This window comes from Lontra canadensis, unplaced genomic scaffold, assembly GCF_010015895.1.
Source record: "Lontra canadensis isolate GAN:19392208 unplaced genomic scaffold, GSC_riverotter_1.0 scaffold68, whole genome shotgun sequence".
Taxonomy (NCBI): Eukaryota; Metazoa; Chordata; class Mammalia; order Carnivora; family Mustelidae; genus Lontra; species Lontra canadensis.
Window position 1 is genome coordinate 38751 of NW_022631062.1, and position 17346 is coordinate 56096.

Genomic DNA, 17346 nt, shown 5'->3' on the forward strand with positions numbered 1-17346 from the left:
CGCTGTTATATTTCATTAATGAAACATTCATGCTGCATAGTTAATCTTTCTGATAAAACTATAGTAACTTAAGGACAAAGTACTTTTTTCTATAAATTATAAAATAGCTAACTTTTAAATGTTTAGTTTGTATCAGATACTGTGATAAACATTTTATTATTTGTTAATTCTTCTCATCCTTACATCAAATCTTTGAGGTAAGTCCTGGTATTACTCTCATTTTACAGATAAGGTAACTGGCTCAGAGAAGGTAAGTAATTTGCCTAAAGTCACACAGCTAGTTAGAGGTATGTGACTTTAAAAATGGAGATCTGACTTGTCTTATATGCTACCTCTTTTATATAGTCTAGAGAAATACAATGTACAAAGTAATTGCTCATTTTCATCTTTGGTAAATGAAAATGAGTTTGTACCTTGAGAAGAGATTATACTAGAAGAGTCTGGAGAAGTCCACTTGCCTATACTGATGTTCAAGTTGTGGGGGTGGGGGGGAGTGAGTTCTGGCATCATCACCTGTTCGTTGGTTTCTTTTGTGTTAGAAAATCACCATGGCTACCAAAAGGCCATATTCTGGGCAACCTTCTTTGGGGAATGTAAGTTAAGATCAGTCTCTCTGGTAAGTCATGGCACCATGGAGCTCACTGCAAACTGTTTCTCATTTCTTATGGTTCCCATTGTCATGAGGGGCTGTATTCCCATTAAGTTTGCTCTGAACTTTACTGGCCCCCCTTTGGAGCATTCATCCTCAAATCCTTGATTAACTCACAATGCTAAGGCATAAATTCCAGGGACCCATGTCACAATGCTAAAGCCATAAATTCCAGGGACCTACAGTGTGAATTATCTGTGAGAATTCATTTCCAGTTCAGGGTTTAGGACCCTTGGGAAAACTAGGCACTGGGCCAGAAAGAGAGAGTGACCAAGAATGGCCTGGTCACTCGTGACCTAAGCCTTGACCTTTAGCAAAGTAGAGAACTAAACCACTCAGGAAATATTAGATTTTCCACCAGATGTTTTCTGGACGGTATCTTCTGTTCTCTCTGTTCAAGCAGTGCCATTCTGACTTCAACTTTATTTTTTGTCGTTTCAGAATATTGCTGAGGCCAAGTGGTCTGCCTTTTATGAAGAGCAGTCCCAGAATGCCAAAACCTACCCACTAGAAGAAATACAGGATCCTATAAACAAGCGTCAGTTGCGGGCCCTTCAGCAGAGTGGGTCATCCGTGCTCTCAGCAGACAAGCGCGAACGAGTATGTGAACATTCTAGCACTGACCCCAAGAGCTGAAATATTTGGGAAACATTAAACATTAATATCCCCATGGCTTCTTCTTTTATCTGCAAAGACAGTGATGCTGGCATTAGAAAGAGCTCTGTGCCTACGTAGGGTGACCACAAAATTTGTCATCCAAACTGGAATCCTTTTGCAAGTGAAAGAAGTCACTGGTAATAATTATGTTAGGACACAAGAGTTAAACTGGTGTTGTCTGGGCACGGTGTTGTATACGCGTGCTGTATACAGACGTCACCTTCCTGAGGACGAGGCGGCCTGAAGGATATGCTTAGTCTATGTCAGTCGTGCTCAGCCAGGGGTGATTTTACCCCCTGGGGCCACTGGATGATATGTGGAGACATTTTTGGTTGTATAACTGGGGGAGGGACCAGCTATTAACATCTAGTGGGTAGAGGCCAGGGACGCTGCTAACCAGTCTGCAATGCACAAGAGAACTCCCAATGACAAAAAATTACATGGTCCAAGATGTTTATAGTGCCAAGCTGAAGGAGTCCTGTAAGCGGTCCAATTCCTTCCCCCTTTTGTTCTTGATTCTTCTCTGTAACGTCTTCAAAAAGTGGCCAAGAGCCTCAGCTCAAACTGCTTTACAGGTGGGTGATTCGTCTCTTTCTAAGGCATCCGTTCCATATGTGCATCCCCCTCATTGAGGGAGATACTCCCTCCATCGAGCATTAAGTGCTTTACCTCCACTTTGTTCTGCCTCCTGGATCCAAATTGCTCTTTCCTAAAGTAGTTTTTAAATAAATGAAGGTACCTATTTTTTTTAAAAAGATTTTATTTCTTTGTGAGAGAGAGAGAGAGCACAAGCAGGGGAGCACAGGCAGAGAGAGAAGCAGGCTCCCCACTGAGCAAGGGGACTGATGTGGGACTTGATCCCAGGACATTGGGATCATGACCTGAGCCAAAGGCAGACAGACGCTCAACTGACTGAGCTACCCAGGTGCCGCAGCTATTTTTTTTTTTTTAAACTAGTTGTGTCCTTTTTTTTCCTTTAAATCTAGGCTAACTAGATTAAATTCACTCTGTCAATTTCCTTCTCTACAATGGTTTCAAGTTTCCTAACCAGTCCTAGCTGCTGTCTTCATTTTGTCAGTAACCTTGAACTAAACACCACACTCTGAGTTGGTTCCAGTCTGCATGAAGGCGAGCAGAAATATGACATTCTGCACCCTGTGCCCTACATCTGTTAAGATAGTCTAGGACTATACTAGGTTTTTATTGGTTTGGGTTGGTTTTTTTGACAGATTCCATGTTGGCTCATATCAGCATCACTGTCGATGAAGTTCTCCAGATCTCTTCCTCTGATGTCGCTCTAAAATAATAGCTTTCAAGATCCTATTTTTAAATAGGTAGTTTGTTCAAATTTAAGGAAGCCTATATTTGCCCTGTTAAAATAACATCTCTCATCCCATCTCTCTAGCCTGGGAGCCAGCAAATTTTTTTTCTGTAGAAGGAAACATAGTCAGTATCTTGGGTTTTGTGGGCCATATATTGTCTGTCACGATGAGTTAACTCTGCTGTTGCAGCAGGAAATCAGCATAGCTAATACATAAACACATGAGTGTGGCTGTGTTCCGATAAAACTTTACAAAAACAGACAGCAGACGGTATTTCGTCTGCAGATCATAGTTTACAGACCCCTGATCTAACCTACTAAAACATTTTTATCTAAAATATTTGACTATTTAAAATCAAAGTCTTCTTTTTCAGTTGCTTGTCCTCTGGAACTCTGTTGCAAGCTCTGTCTATTAAAAGAAAAAATTCATGATAAGGACAAAGATAAACCATATGGCACATATCTTCCTACAATGTTATTCCTATCTGTTATTCCACATTCTTTGGATTCAATTATCCAACTCGTTATTAATCCACTTTATCTTATCTACTCCATGCTTCCCCATGTTGTTCACAAAGACACCACATGAAACCTTGCTTGTTAGTATTGTACAGTCTAGACAGCTAGCTAGAACCTAGAACCTGTATTTTTGTAAGATCCCAGGTAATTCTAATGTGCAGCCAAAGTTGAAAACCACTGAAATGCCTGTAAAAGCTTGGAGTGTTTGGGAAGAGAGGAGACTCAAGGATGCATGAGTTCAATGGAGAGGAAAGAGGGGAGACTGAAAAAGCAGGTAGACCAAGAGACCACGAGGAGTCATGGTAAGGAATTTGAATTGATTCCTTTGGACTATGGGACCTTGTTGAAGTTTTAAGCATGGGATCTATTTCATGTTTTAGAATAATGATTCTTATAGCAGAGTGAAAGAATAATGGAAGAGGGAAATAGGAGAAGGGAAACTGAGCCTTTCATTGAGAGCTTCTTAAATCAAATGTGGAAGAGAACCAGTTCCTTCCCTCCACTCCCCTCCCCTCCCCTCCCCTTCTCTCCCTCTCTTACTCCCTTTCTTCTTTTATTACCAATCCATTGCAGATAATAAAATTCTTTTATTACCAATCCATTGCAGACTCTCATGCTGAGGTGTCATGGAAATATCAAATGGTTCTTAAAGTTTATAAACCTTTATTCTCTTTAAAAAAATTATTCTCTTGATTCCTGTACTTATCACAGAATAGAAACAAACCATTTACTGTCTTGCTCTGGTCCACAGACCATACTTTGAGTAGCACTGCTTAACCCTATTACCTTTACCTGCAGGGTAAAGTTCAAACTCTTTAGTGTAGCACAGATGACCCCTCACGACCTGGCCCCTGCTAACCTCTCCATCCATACATCCCCCACTTCCCTCAGTCAGCCTCACTATGCCAGTTTCCTTCAAGGTGTCATCACTTCTGGAAAATACCTGCTCTTTCCTAACCTCCATCCATCTTTTAGGCTCTGCCTTCTATCTCCTTTTTCTACTGGACCAATTCCCACTTCTCTTCCAAGACACCACGCTAATGTCCCCTCATCGCTGAAGCCGTCCCTTAATCTCCAAGTTATCCATTTATCCACTCCCTGCCAGACTGCCACATCACTTTTTCATGGCAGTTACACCACTTGTCACTTGGTCATGTCATTATGGATTTCATGGCTGCCTCACTGTCCCATGACTGTGGGGTCCTTGAGGACCAGTGACGTGTTCGTGTCAGTTATCTGAGTGTAGGGCACAGTAGATGTTCAGTAAATGTGTACTCAGAGATTGCTGAATGAAACACCAAATGCCCATGTCTGCCCATGTGTACCTGAGCAGCGTCCCCAGAACTCCGGTAAATCTGTTTATTTCAGTCACTCCACGTGTATTTATTATGTGTTTCTATCTAAGCTTCCGTGTTAGTTGGTGGGCGAATTTAACAGAGATATTCCTACCCCTCATGAAGGAGGATACTTGGCAAAGATGTGAGCTGCTGTATTTTGAGGCATAAAAAAATCACATGGTCTAAAGGACATATTTGCCTTAGCACATTTACCAGTTTAAACATTGTTTATTATATTTAATTTGCAGCTGAACACAATCCTAAATGCCATGAGCACTATCTACAGTACTGGAAAAGCTTGTAACCCAAATAATCCACAGGAGTGTTTATTACTTGAACCAGGTAAGTTATTAATTTTGAGCAATGATTATGAAATTTAACTTTTTTCCTCTAAGTTTTAAATTTTTTAAACTTATTTGTTTGTTTGCTTATTTGAGGGAGAGAGATAGAGAGAGGATGTGCCTGTGCGTGAGGGTTGGGGGACAAGGGGAGTCTCAAGCAGACTCCGTGCTCAGCTCAGATCCCTGCACGGGGCTCGAGCCCATGACCCCGAGATTATGACCTGAGCCGAAGTCAAGAGGTGGACGTTTAATGCTTAACTGACTGAGCCAGGCACCCCTTTTAACTCAAAGTTTTAAAACTGAGATTGGCACTGGCTGATAACATGGTGCCTTTCAAATGGATAATGCAAAGATTAGGTAAGATTCCAAATAGGTGTTTTAACACATAGATGAACTTTTAACTTTTAACCAAACTTCATGGTAAATTCTGTCACATTCCAAAGAGTTTAATTAAGTTTGCAGCTAAGTGATTGCAAAGGTTTATTTTCTCTGCAGAAATATTTTGAAACTATAACAAGGATGAAGAAATCAATATATTGTGAGATTTCCTTTAATAACCATATGCCTTCGATGTCTGCTAGCCTGACTTTTAATTCTTTAAAGCTCATATAATTGCGAATAAAAATATTACAAATGCATGTTTATTTCCTATTGGGTGCTTTGCAATGACAGGTTTGGATGACATAATGGAAAACAGCAGAGACTATAATGAGAGGCTCTGGGCCTGGGAAGGCTGGAGGTCTGAGGTCGGCAAGCAGCTGAGGCCATTATATGAAGAGTATGTGGCCCTGAAAAATGAGATGGCAAGAGCCAACAGTAAGTCCGCCAGCCTGTAGAGGTCCTGCAGCCCGCTTTGGGGCTGTGGGCTATTTCTCACGAGTTACCAAGGCTTCCCTTCGGTAGAAGACATGTCCCCAAATTAATGTTCATCTGCTGAACAAATTCAGGTTATGTGTCTCAAAGAAGAAACTACTAGGGAGTAAGGTGTGCTGACATTCTACAATTTAGAGAACTCAGAGATGAGACTGAACTACAGGGCGTCAAACAAGTCAGTTGTCCAGGAAAGTATCAGGAACCAGAGATAGCCTGGAGATTGAGTAGGGATTCTATTTCTCAGATAGGGTGGGAGACAGAGACAATGTCTCTCCCCTAAAATCCTATCTGGCCACAGTTCATTCTCGAAGGCCATTTGTGTGTTTAACTCAGGGTGGTGGTCCAGAAAGAAAACAAAAATCAGATTAATTTAGGCTGGAACTCCATTCTGTTCTGCAGTTGTAATTATAACTCAGATCGTGTAGTCCTAAAACTGTTAACATGGGGCAGAATTTCCGTATCTCCTAACTTATTCTCCTGCCTGAATAATGAGCTGAAGCTACGGCGTTATGAGTAACTTTATGCTTTGGTGATTCACTGCCCCCTGGGGTTGAGTAAGGAAGCATTTTTTTTTTCATCTGTCGTTTCTAAATATCTCCCACTGCCGCTTAAAATGATACCGTCAAGCCACGGGCAAGCTGGAGACAGTAGCTCATCACCACATCCTTCTGTCCAAAGAGTTCTTTCTCTCTTCCTTCTGATCATCCATTGCCAATGGGCATGTAAAAGTAAAAAATTACCAGAACACATTTGCAAACGTTATTGGCTAATATCCCAATGCAAGCTTGTGTCTCCCGATGCTGAGATGTTACGTGAAGCCCAGAGAGATGCTCTGTGCAGACGCGTAATTTACAAACACACACAGGCCCACTGTGGCAAGGTCTAAGATGAGTTGAGTTAGATGTGATAATACAAGTCCCTGAACCAAAGGAGGATTTAAAAACACAAATCCAGTCACATGTTTTAAAGCCAAAAATACAAACTCAAGTACGGAGAGGGTAGAGACTGAGGGTTATGGGACTCGTAACGTGCCTTTGCCTCTTACCAGTGGGGTGATCCTGGACAAATGATTCCCCCATCTAAGAACAGCCTGCTAATCTGCATGACTTCCATGATGTCAATCTGGTTGGGCTTTTGTACTTATTAGATGAGGTAAAGCCTTCAAATTTCTGGCAGAGAGCAAGTGCTTGACAGATACCAGCTAGCGTTATTCGTTCCATCCCTTTGAGTTATTACTTAGAAAGGCAGTAAAAATGGGACAGATCTTTGGATTTTTTTAACCTCCCAGCAAGGTTAATCCGTGTATACAGTGCTTCATCTCTTTCTTTCCCTGATGTTCTCTTCCTTTTTTTTTTTTTAAAAAAAAAAACAGATTATGAGGACTATGGGGATTATTGGAGAGGAGACTATGAAGAGGAGTGGGCAGATGGCTATAACTACAGCCGCAACCAGCTGATTGAAGATGTGGAACACACCTTCACACAGGTGTCCAAGGAACCTTACACAGAGACAGACATAGGGCAGTGCGTGGGAAGAAGGGACAATGACCAAAGGCATTCTGGCTTCTTCTTAACACGCTCATCAGCCATTCCCAGAGTTATGGAATATTAGAGCTTGGAAAGATTTTTAACATGCGCTTATCATATGACTAAAGTATTCCACTCTGAGGTGTCTATATGAGAGAAATGAACATAAGGATCCATACAAAGACTCACACATGAATGTTCATGGAAGCATCACTCGTAATGGCCCCAAACTGGGATCAACCTAGTAGTCCTTTAGCTGCTGAGCTGTATCCATGAGATACTAAATGAAGCAAACTCGGATGTATTCATACAATGAAACACTACTCAGTAATAAAAAGAAGGAGCTGCTGATACATGCACTAACACGCATGAACCTACCATTCATGGTGCATGAAAGAAGCCAGACAGAAAATGTCACAGACTTTATGATTTCATTTATATGAAATTTCCAGGATAGACAAAACTATGGTGTCAGAAATCCATTCAGTGATGACCTGGGGCTGGGGGTGGGACTAGAATTGACTGCAAATGGGGACAAGAAAAGTTTTGGGGATAATGGAAATATTCTAAAAGTGGGTACTAGGGAAGACCGCCCAACAGTATACATTTACTAAAACTCATGAAACTGTACATTTAAAAATGGGTGAATTTTATAGGATTTAAATGTACTTCAATTTAAAAACAAAGGAAGTAGGTAACATCTTAAAAAGGAATATTTTTGCATCCGCTTTCATTTTGGGACCTGTATTCCTCCCAGGTGTGTTAATTGCTCTATGCCATGAACCTAGTCATCATTAATATCTGGGAAGAAGAGATCCTTTCAAACTCTCCAGTGTATTTGAGAGGAGAAGAAATTAGAATTTAGGGAAATTCTACTTGTCTAAAGAGGCTTCTGTCTTTAGTGTTGGGGATTGGAAATTGGAGTAGACTACTCTTGGTCTTAAATTTTCTTCCTCGGCTTTTCAGATTAAACCACTGTATAAACATCTTCATGCTTATGTGAGGGCAAAGTTGATGGACGCCTACCCTTCCCGTATCAGCCCAACTGGATGCCTCCCAGCCCATTTGCTTGGTGAGAAACTCCAGGAACTCTTTGTGTACTTTTTGTTCTCTGCTATTTCTTTTTCCTTTTCCTTTTCCTTTCTTTCTTTCTTTTCTTTTTTTTTTTTTTTTTGGAATGAGGCCCAACATAAAACTTTCGGAAAATTTTGTGGATGTAGATGGTAACATTATTGAAATCACATTTTGCAAGGACTTTCTTCAACATAAAAGCCATTTAAAATTATTCTCTATTGCATTATTTTATTTTACACATAAAGGGTTATTATGTTGGCCACAGTCCAAAGGATAAGGGTATATTTAAAATAACTAGAGAAAGAACTCCAAGTTCAAATGAGAGTGGAAATAGGGAGAATAAGTTTTATAATTTAAGTTGATTGGCTAAGCTTTTGAGGTGGAGTTTGGCATTTTAGTATTATATTACCAGAGGAATAAAGCTTGGTAGGATGGGGGTGGTCAGGGAGGAGAGAAAGGCTTTCTAGAATTAAAGTATAGCTTGAGTGAACATTTCATAAGTTTATTCTAAACTGCACCAATTACTTTCACTGCAGAGTATGTGCTTTGGAACTGTATGGGTTACGAATGAAGTCTTTGCCATGAAGAAAAATGCCCAGCTTAAGAGGAGACTCAATCTTCCAAGAACTTTCTATCCTGCCACAGAGCCTTTGTAGACCATGAAAGACCTGACGCCTTTTGTTGAATCTCCTAATTCCCTTCTAGAGAGTGGCCATCCTTCCTTCCCCTCTGCCACTCTCTAGCTGAAGCCAAATAAGATATATGTGTTTGAAAAGTTCATGTCATGCATACATAGCATTCCTACCAAGCTAAGTTGCTGGTGACTAATTCTGCTCAAGAGCCAAAGCTCTCTCGCAGCAGGAGAGAATATAGACAAAGGGCTTGTGGAGACTTTTACTTTAAGGCAATATATAAATACTCTCTACAATGTCTTTGGTAGGCATTCTTCCATAATTCAGTTTCTGCTTAACCCTATCTGGTGTGACGTGGCTCTTTCTTCCTTCCAAGGTAGACTAATCTAGTGCTACGTGGTACCAATTATAAGCAAGTTCTGCCTTACGTGGGACTGAATCAACACCCCTCTAATGCCTTGCATTCATTTTGTCTAATTCCATGATATGAGTTTCCTTGGAATATGTCCATTCTTCTTCTATAAGATGGCCTTCTGGATCTCTTAAAAAACCATCGTATAAGGCACAGCATAGTACCTGACCCAAGAGTATGTAATCAATATATTTTAGAGGGTATTATTGTTACCATCATGTATACACTCTTTGCTTCTTTCCAGTGAAATATCCTACACAGATTTTTAGCCATTCTTTAAAATCTCAATTTTCTAATTGTTCTCCTTTGGACAAGCTAGGCCTTGTTGATGTCTCTCTTCACATATCATGCTCAGAACTGAACAATTGCTCCAGCTGAGGTTTGGCCAATATGGAGTAAAAGTGGTACCATGCCTTCCTTTGTTCTAGAGTCTATAATTCTTTTTTTTTTTTTTTTTTGCTTTTTCTATATATTTATTACAGGTACAACAGAGGTCTTCGTAAATAGTTGCTTTTCTTTTTTGCTTTTTCTTAATTCTATTTATTTACCTTAAGATCACATTTGTGTTTTGGAAGCCATGTCACACTGTTGAGCCCCTTTTGGGCTTTTACACGTAGACTATGTTTCAGCTCAAAGTCACTTATCACATATTTTTATAGTGGATACATCTTTCTTTAAAACTTAAGTAGAGGGGCACCTGGATGGCTCAGTCAGTTAAGTGTCTGCCTTCAGCTCATGTAATGATCCCAGGGTCCTAGGATTGAGTCCCACATTGGGCTCCCTGCTCAGTAGTGAGTCTGCTTCTTCTTCTCCCTCTGCCCCTCCCCCCTGCTTGTGCTCTCTCTCTCTCTCTCAAATAAATAAATAAAATCTTTAAAAATAGTGGTGCCTGGGTGGCTCAGTTGTTAAGCAACTGCCTTCAACTCAGATCATGATCCCAAGGTCCTGGGATTGAGCCCCGGGTTGGGCTCCCTGCTCAGCGGGGAGCCTGATTCTTCCTCTCCCACTCCCCCTGCTTGTGTTCCCTCTCTTGCTGCATCTTTCTCTGTCAAATAAATAAATAAAATCTTTAAAAATAAATAAATGAAATTTGAGCATAGGCCCTTATACTTATCTCTACTGAATTTTAATGTTTAAAACATGAGTTCATTGGAATATTTTTCATGTAGTTATGTTGCACCATTCCTTTGGTGCCAACACTCTGGTATTGCTATTAGACTGACTTTTTCTAGATCCATCTTGCCTTTTAGGGTCTCTGGCCTTGGAATCCAATTTCTCATTTGTTTGAGATGTTTGAAAAATTACTCAATTAAGTGTATCACTATAGTATATTGATAAAGGTGAAACTTTGTTACTAGTTAGTAGAGATTCCTCGATGATGATCCCATATGATCTCTCTTGAGTCCAATATTAGGAATTACTAATAGTATAATTTTCAATATTTTGTTTCATGGATGGTAGATTATATAAATCTGTTTCTAATCTATAGTAGCTATGATGTTGCATACAGTTAATAAATAGTGCCTTTGAATTGTAATTCAAAATGGGAGAAACAGGGATAGTCTCCTGCCATTTTAAACTTTTAGAGGAGATAGTTAGAAGGGCGTGTTGAAAATTATAAATAAGAGAACAGAAAAAGAGGTAATGAAAAGAAACTAGATTAAATCTAGAATACTGTATGACCTATTTACTGATCCTAACTTATGCACTGTGTAAAATCAGGTCTGTGTAAAATCAGAAATCACTTCTGCCTTTGTTATGTATTAACAAAAAAATTTTTTTTTAAATAGGCGATATGTGGGGTCGATTTTGGACAAACCTGTACCCTCTGATGGTCCCCTTTGGACAGAAACCAAACATAGATGTCACTGATGCAATGGTGAACCAGGTAGGAAGAGGCCTTAAAAAACAAATCTAAATCCTCAACTTCATTTCTTTTTCTGCCATTTTTCTCTCCTTATCTTTTGCATATAAAACCATGTGTATAAAAAAGTGTCAAGTTAATTTAAATGTATTTCTCGGGAGGGCCTGGGTGACTCAGTCGGTTAAGCACCTGACTCTTGGTTTCAACTCAGGTCATGATCTCAGGGTCATGAGATCGAGCCCCAGATCCTTGATCGGCACAGAGTCTGTTTGAGATTCTTTCCCCTTCCCACTCCCTTACCCTCTGGGCCTCCCCGCACTGGTGCACATGCATCCTCTCTCTCTCTCTCAAATAAATAAGATCTTAAAAAAAAATAAATGTATTTTAAATGTAACTATCTTTTCATGGAAAAGTAATTTACAATGTCAGTGACATCAAGTACCTTGAAAAGTACGGTGTTGATCTTGCTGAGCGATATTAAAAAATGGAGATGACCTGGGTTTTCCATTAAGCAGTAAGGTATGGAATTATCGACTGGTTGGCATTACTCTTTCCAGAGTTAGTTGCCACTAAGTAATCAGTCTGTAGTCTCTATGAACAGAAAAAAATATCATTAGAAGATTTTTGCATATTTAAAAAATCATTATTGTTAAAAATGTTGTAGGAGTCTTTAAAATAATTTTTAAATTACTTTTTTGCTACCATCCTTGCATAATTGTTTAAATTTACCCTACTATGGGTGAAATCATGTTGTAATTATGTATTTTTCTTTCTTCAGCTAATAGTCTACATTTTTCAGATACAATGTATTGGCGTACATCTCTTGGCTGTATAAAATGTCTTCAGAGAGTTGCACCATAATTTCCTTTCCTATTTACACATTGTTAGGTTTTTCTTTGGTAACAGTTTTAAACCTGCAAGCAGCCATGCCGTGAACATCTTCACATATATAACATGCTCCTAGGAAAAGGCCACCGCAGAATAAAAACATGAAGCTACAAGGGCCTCCAAACTCCCACAGCTGGGCTAGGTCGGGTTTCACAGCCTGTCTCCAGGGTTGGTACACGCACCCACTCTCCTAAGGTCATCTTCATGACACACTTTTGAGACTGTCCAGACAGGGATGGGGATGGATCCGTGTTGTAGGTGAGGAAACTGAGGCCTGGGTAAATGTCTTGCCCAAAGTCACAAAGACAGTCAGCGGCGACTAAGGTTTGACTTCAGAACTCCTAATATTTCCAGTATTTTTCCATTCGCATTTAACAGACGTTAACTGTGCTTACTGGTCTACGCTGTTTTGGTATACAGACATTCCTTCTGCTTGAGAATGCCATACCTACAAATACCAATACTGCCTTTAAAGGGCAATAATAAAAAAAAAAAAATCCCCAGTTTCACATCCTGTTTCATATCCCTGAGGCAATAGAGGAGAAAAACCAGACTTGCCTGGTCTTTGAGAACAGAGGAAGTTCTCTGGGTCATGAGAAGTGATTGATGAATTATCTGCCAGTTGTACAAACTTAGTTTGCCTCGCAAGGGCCTTATTTCCAAAGAAGTCCTGATCAGCTCCCAGAAGAGTTTGCTGGATGCCAGACACCGACTGCTGCCGCTCCCAGTTCCAGAACATTCGGAAACTCGAGATTTCCATATGGACTATGAAGCCAAGGCCCAGCTATTTAATTGGCTACTAGGTCACACGCAGGCCTTTTGGGCTCCAAAAGTCCGTGACTTGTCTGCCCTTATTGTTTGTGTCTCCCACTAAGCCTAACACCAGGGCCTTCTTCCTTAAAGGAGCTTGGTCAAGGATTGTTGGCTTGAGTTGAATAGTTTTTTGGGAAAGAGAAGGTCATTGTTGTTTGCTTTTACTTGAAATATAAAGGATTAAGACAAAAACATCACACATAATCTCACAGAGTCTACTGTTAATTTTTTGTGTGTTTCCTCATCAATATCACATTATGTAAGTGGTTTATATATTCTACTTTTCACTTAATATCAAATTATAAAAAACATCAATAAAAAGTCTTTATGAATTGAATTTATTTAGATTTTCCATTCCACAAAGATATCTTTATGTATATAACCATCTGGTCATGGTTTCCACTTTTTTCTCAATTAAAAATCATTTTACATGTTGTGCACCTTAAATTTATGCAGTGTGATGTGTCAGATATGTTTCAATATTTTAAAATAATAAACAAAAAACCCATTTAAAATGTAATTCTTTGACCTAACTTCTGAGAATTTCCTAGGTTAGTTCCCTAGAGACAGGATTACTGAGACAAAGAGTGTGAACATTTTGAAAACTTGACATGTCTGTACATGTCGCCAAACTGCCTTCCAGAAAGGTTCTGCCTCTGTACATAGCCAACAGAAAGAATGCTGTTATTTTAATGCTAGAAGGAAATGCTGTTCTTTTTTTTTTTTCTTTCAGAGATGGGATGCAAGGAGGATTTTCGAGGAGGCTGAGAAATTCTTTGTATCTGTTGGCCTTCCCAACATGACTGAAGGGTTCTGGCAAAACTCCATGCTAACGGAGCCAGGCGACAACCGGAAAGTGGTCTGCCACCCCACAGCTTGGGACCTAGGGAAGCGTGACTTCAGGTAGTGAGGGTGACCCTTACACAGCTGATACTAAACTGGGAGACAGTGGAGGCAAGGACGAGGATGGATTTGGATTTCTTCTCTGTTTCTCTGACCACAGAAGAGATGTGTGAACTCTCCTTAAACGAGGGCTCAGGAGTCCATGAGAGCACATCTGAGCTTTTCCAAGAAAAGGGGATTGTCAACAGGCCCTAACTTGAACTTTAGACAGTCTGCCTTATTTGAAACAATATGCACCCGTTAGATTGATCTGGTCACGGGAAGGGTGGTGTCCCCGTGAGAAAGATTTGGTGCTAAAATTTATGGAAGATGGGTGTGTGAATCAGGCTTCATTCCTCTCCTCCATGTTTCCCTCTTGTGAATGAGACAGGACAGGTGAATAAGTAAGCTGGGATAAAAGAGAGAAAGTGGTACATGTTAGAAGAGAACCACAGAGAACACTCTATAGGAAACTGGAAGAGAACGGACTACACTCGGAATAGGATGTAGGCTCAGACAGGGCTTTTCAGGTGACATTTGAATTAGGCTGGAAAGACGAGAAGGGTTTGGATAGACAGAGCTGGGATGAGGTCACTGGGCTGGGAGAAAAGCAGGATCCAATGCAGAGAGGCAGGACCTGGTACTGTGTACCAGAACCAGCAAGTTGGGCTAGAATAAAGGCCATGTGAAGAAGGGTCTGTGAAATGGCAGAATGAGCACAGACTTTTGAATCCCAGGGATGTCATTTAATGACTAGGCAGCCGGGACAAGGTATTTAACCTTCTAGGGTTTCATTTTCCTTATCTACAAAGGGGAGTGGTAATTCCCAGGTAGCAGGTTTGTGAGTGTCTTAGGTTGGGTTCCCCAGCTTGAGGAGAAGATTCTGGTATAAACGCTTCATTGAGGGACAGACATCAGGCAAAAAGGGAGTGAGGGAAGCAGGGTGGACGGGGAAAGAGTTAAGTAAGGATGTGGCCTCTGCTGGAGACTTGGCCTCAGCCTGATCAACGGGGCTCTCTGGACCCCAGTTTGCACCATAGTTGGTCACACCTTGAGAAAAGAGGACTGGTCTTTTGTACCCCGACATTAGTCAGTCACTAGCGTGGGAGGATGTAATCTCCTGGTTGAGGCACCTCTCACTTAGCCAAAGGCAGGGCACAAGGAAGAAGCTGTTGGCTTTTAACCTCTATGACTCAGTCAGAATGGGGCATGTAGGGATCTGCTTGGGAGAGCTGGCCTGGGTAGGCCCCCAGCAGCGCCCACTAGAGTAGGGCTTGACGGTCCTGTTCTGGAAAGGGTCAGATAGTAAATAGTTCAGGCTTTGCAGGTCTCTGCTGCAACAACTCAGTTCTGCCCTTGTGGCATCAAAGCAGCCACGGACCGTACGTAAATAAATGTTCCGAGAGAGCCTTATTTATCAAAACACTTCGCTGACACCAGTACAGTGAGGCTGAAAATTGAGGGAGTTAATGTAAGTTTCCTAGCCCAGGATATTGGGTACTGTAGACACTGAACACACAGCAGCCCTTCCTGGAATTGTTTCAAAAAAGAATGGAGAAAAACCGGCTTAGAAAAGCAGGTCTTACTGGGCTGTATTAAGGAGGCTGAGTTTCTTCTTGAGCACTGGGGGACACTTACAGGGTATTTATCAGGGGGATGGCATGGTCAGAGGGGTAGGAAAATTAATTTGGGAACCTACTGAAATACACCGGCTGCATTCACTGGAATGGAACTGCTCTGGCCAAGTTGAACAGGACCATAGTCTCATTGCCAAATGCAGTCCTATCGCATTGGGCCACTGCAGTCTTAGACAGTGTTTACAGGTTTTCTTCGAAATGCCATTTTTTTTCATTGGCTTCTGCATTGTCGTGCTCTTCTGGACTTCTTTTTTTTTTTTAATTTTTTTTAAATTTCTTTTCAGCGTAACAGTATTCATTGTTTTTGCACCACACCCAGTGCTCCATGCAATCCGTGCCCTCTCTAATACCCACCACCTGGTTCCCCCAACCTCACAACCCCCCGCCCCTTCAAAACCCTCAGATTGTTTTTCAGAGTCCATAGTCTCTCATGGTTCACCTCCCCTTCCAATTTCCCTCAACTCCCTTCTCCTCTCCATCTCCCCTTGTCCTCCATGTTATTTGTTATGCTCCACAAATAAGTGAAACGATGATAATTGACTCTCTCTGCTTGACTTATTTCACTCGGCATAATCTCTGCTGGACTTCTTTGACCTCTCTCTTTCTCTCTCTCTCTTTCTCTCTCTCCCTCTCCATCTTCTCTGAATCATCTTTCTCCACTCCATCTGTACTGGGACCTCTTAGGGCTCTGTTTTTGGCCCTCTTTCCTTGCCATTCTTTACCTGCTTCATGGGCCATCACATCTACTCCCTGAATTACATGCTAATGACTCCCACATATCAAGCCCCTTCTCCTCCTACTTCTCTTATCTTGGCTCTACCAAATTGCCTGCAGTGTCCTGAATGCTACACCCTTTTCTCAAGCCTTTCTCATGGAGCACTTCCAGGAATGTCAACGTCTTGCCCCTCCCTGCCATCTACTTGGCAAACTTCTACATGTTGATCAAGGTCTGGGTTGCCCGGACCGTTGCATTCTCAGGTATGCCCTTCTCTGTGCTTCTAGGAGACTGTGCCTACATTCACTTACTGTTTAAGCCCAAGGCCCTGTCTACTGATCACTGACAGAGTACTTGCCCGAGGGTTTTTCTAGTAGAAGAATCTGTTTATCTTTCTATTAGTTTGTGAACAATAGGATTCAGCCCCGCCCATCACTTTATTTTGAGTACCTTGTACTGTTTCTAGGACATAAAAGGTAAGTCCTCAAGACTCATCCGGGATCAGATCTTGGAATGATGATCTGTGCTACCAAAATCCTATACTGCACTTACTGTGATGATTAAATTAAATTCATTGAGATTCGTTTTCCATCTTGCCTGTTTTTGTGCAGGATCAAGATGTGCACAAAGGTGACGATGGATGACTTCCTGACAGCTCATCACGAGATGGGACACATCCAGTATGACATGGCATATGCCGCACAACCCTTCCTGCTGAGAAATGGAGCTAATGAAGGGTTCCATGAAGCTGTGGGGGAAATCATGTCACTTTCTGCAGCTACACCCAACCATTTGAAAAACATTGGTCTTCTGCCACCTGATTTTTCTGAAGACAGTGGTATGGACATTTTTCTTCATGGCTTGTTTTGGGGAGTCTTAGTTGGTTGTGGGCAAAAGCATTTATTATCATGTGTGGGATATCTTTAATTTTTGCCACATAAAGCATGTGGTATTTATGGGTAACTGGGAACTGCTGCTGGTAAAAAATATTTTTTAAAGATTATATCACAACAGGGGGCACCTGGGTGGCTCAGTTAGTTAAGTGTCTGCCTTCAGCTTGAGTCGAGATCCCAGGGTCTGGGATCGAACCCTACATCGGGCTCTCTGCTCAGCAGGGAGCCTGTCTCCATGCTTGTGCTTGGCCGGCCTGCTTGCTTGTTTTCTTTCTTTCTTTCTTTCTTTCTTTCTTTCTTTCTTTCTTTCTTT

The 17346-nt window shown here is 41.1% G+C and overlaps 1 protein-coding gene across 2 annotated transcripts in view; it reads left to right on the plus strand.

The window, feature by feature from the left end:
* ACE2 (angiotensin I converting enzyme 2) overlaps positions 1 to 17346 on the plus strand; it is a 71100-nt gene that overhangs the window by 37275 nt on the left and 16479 nt on the right. For both annotated transcript variants that reach the window (XM_032880137.1, XM_032880138.1), the window contains 8 exons: positions 1091 to 1249; positions 4732 to 4825; positions 5497 to 5640; positions 7070 to 7182; positions 8190 to 8295; positions 11132 to 11229; positions 13640 to 13809; positions 16752 to 16978. In XM_032880137.1, coding sequence (XP_032736028.1) covers positions 1091 to 1249; positions 4732 to 4825; positions 5497 to 5640; positions 7070 to 7182; positions 8190 to 8295; positions 11132 to 11229; positions 13640 to 13809; positions 16752 to 16978 — 1111 coding nt within the window. The remainder of the gene's footprint in view (positions 1 to 1090; positions 1250 to 4731; positions 4826 to 5496; positions 5641 to 7069; positions 7183 to 8189; positions 8296 to 11131; positions 11230 to 13639; positions 13810 to 16751; positions 16979 to 17346) is intronic.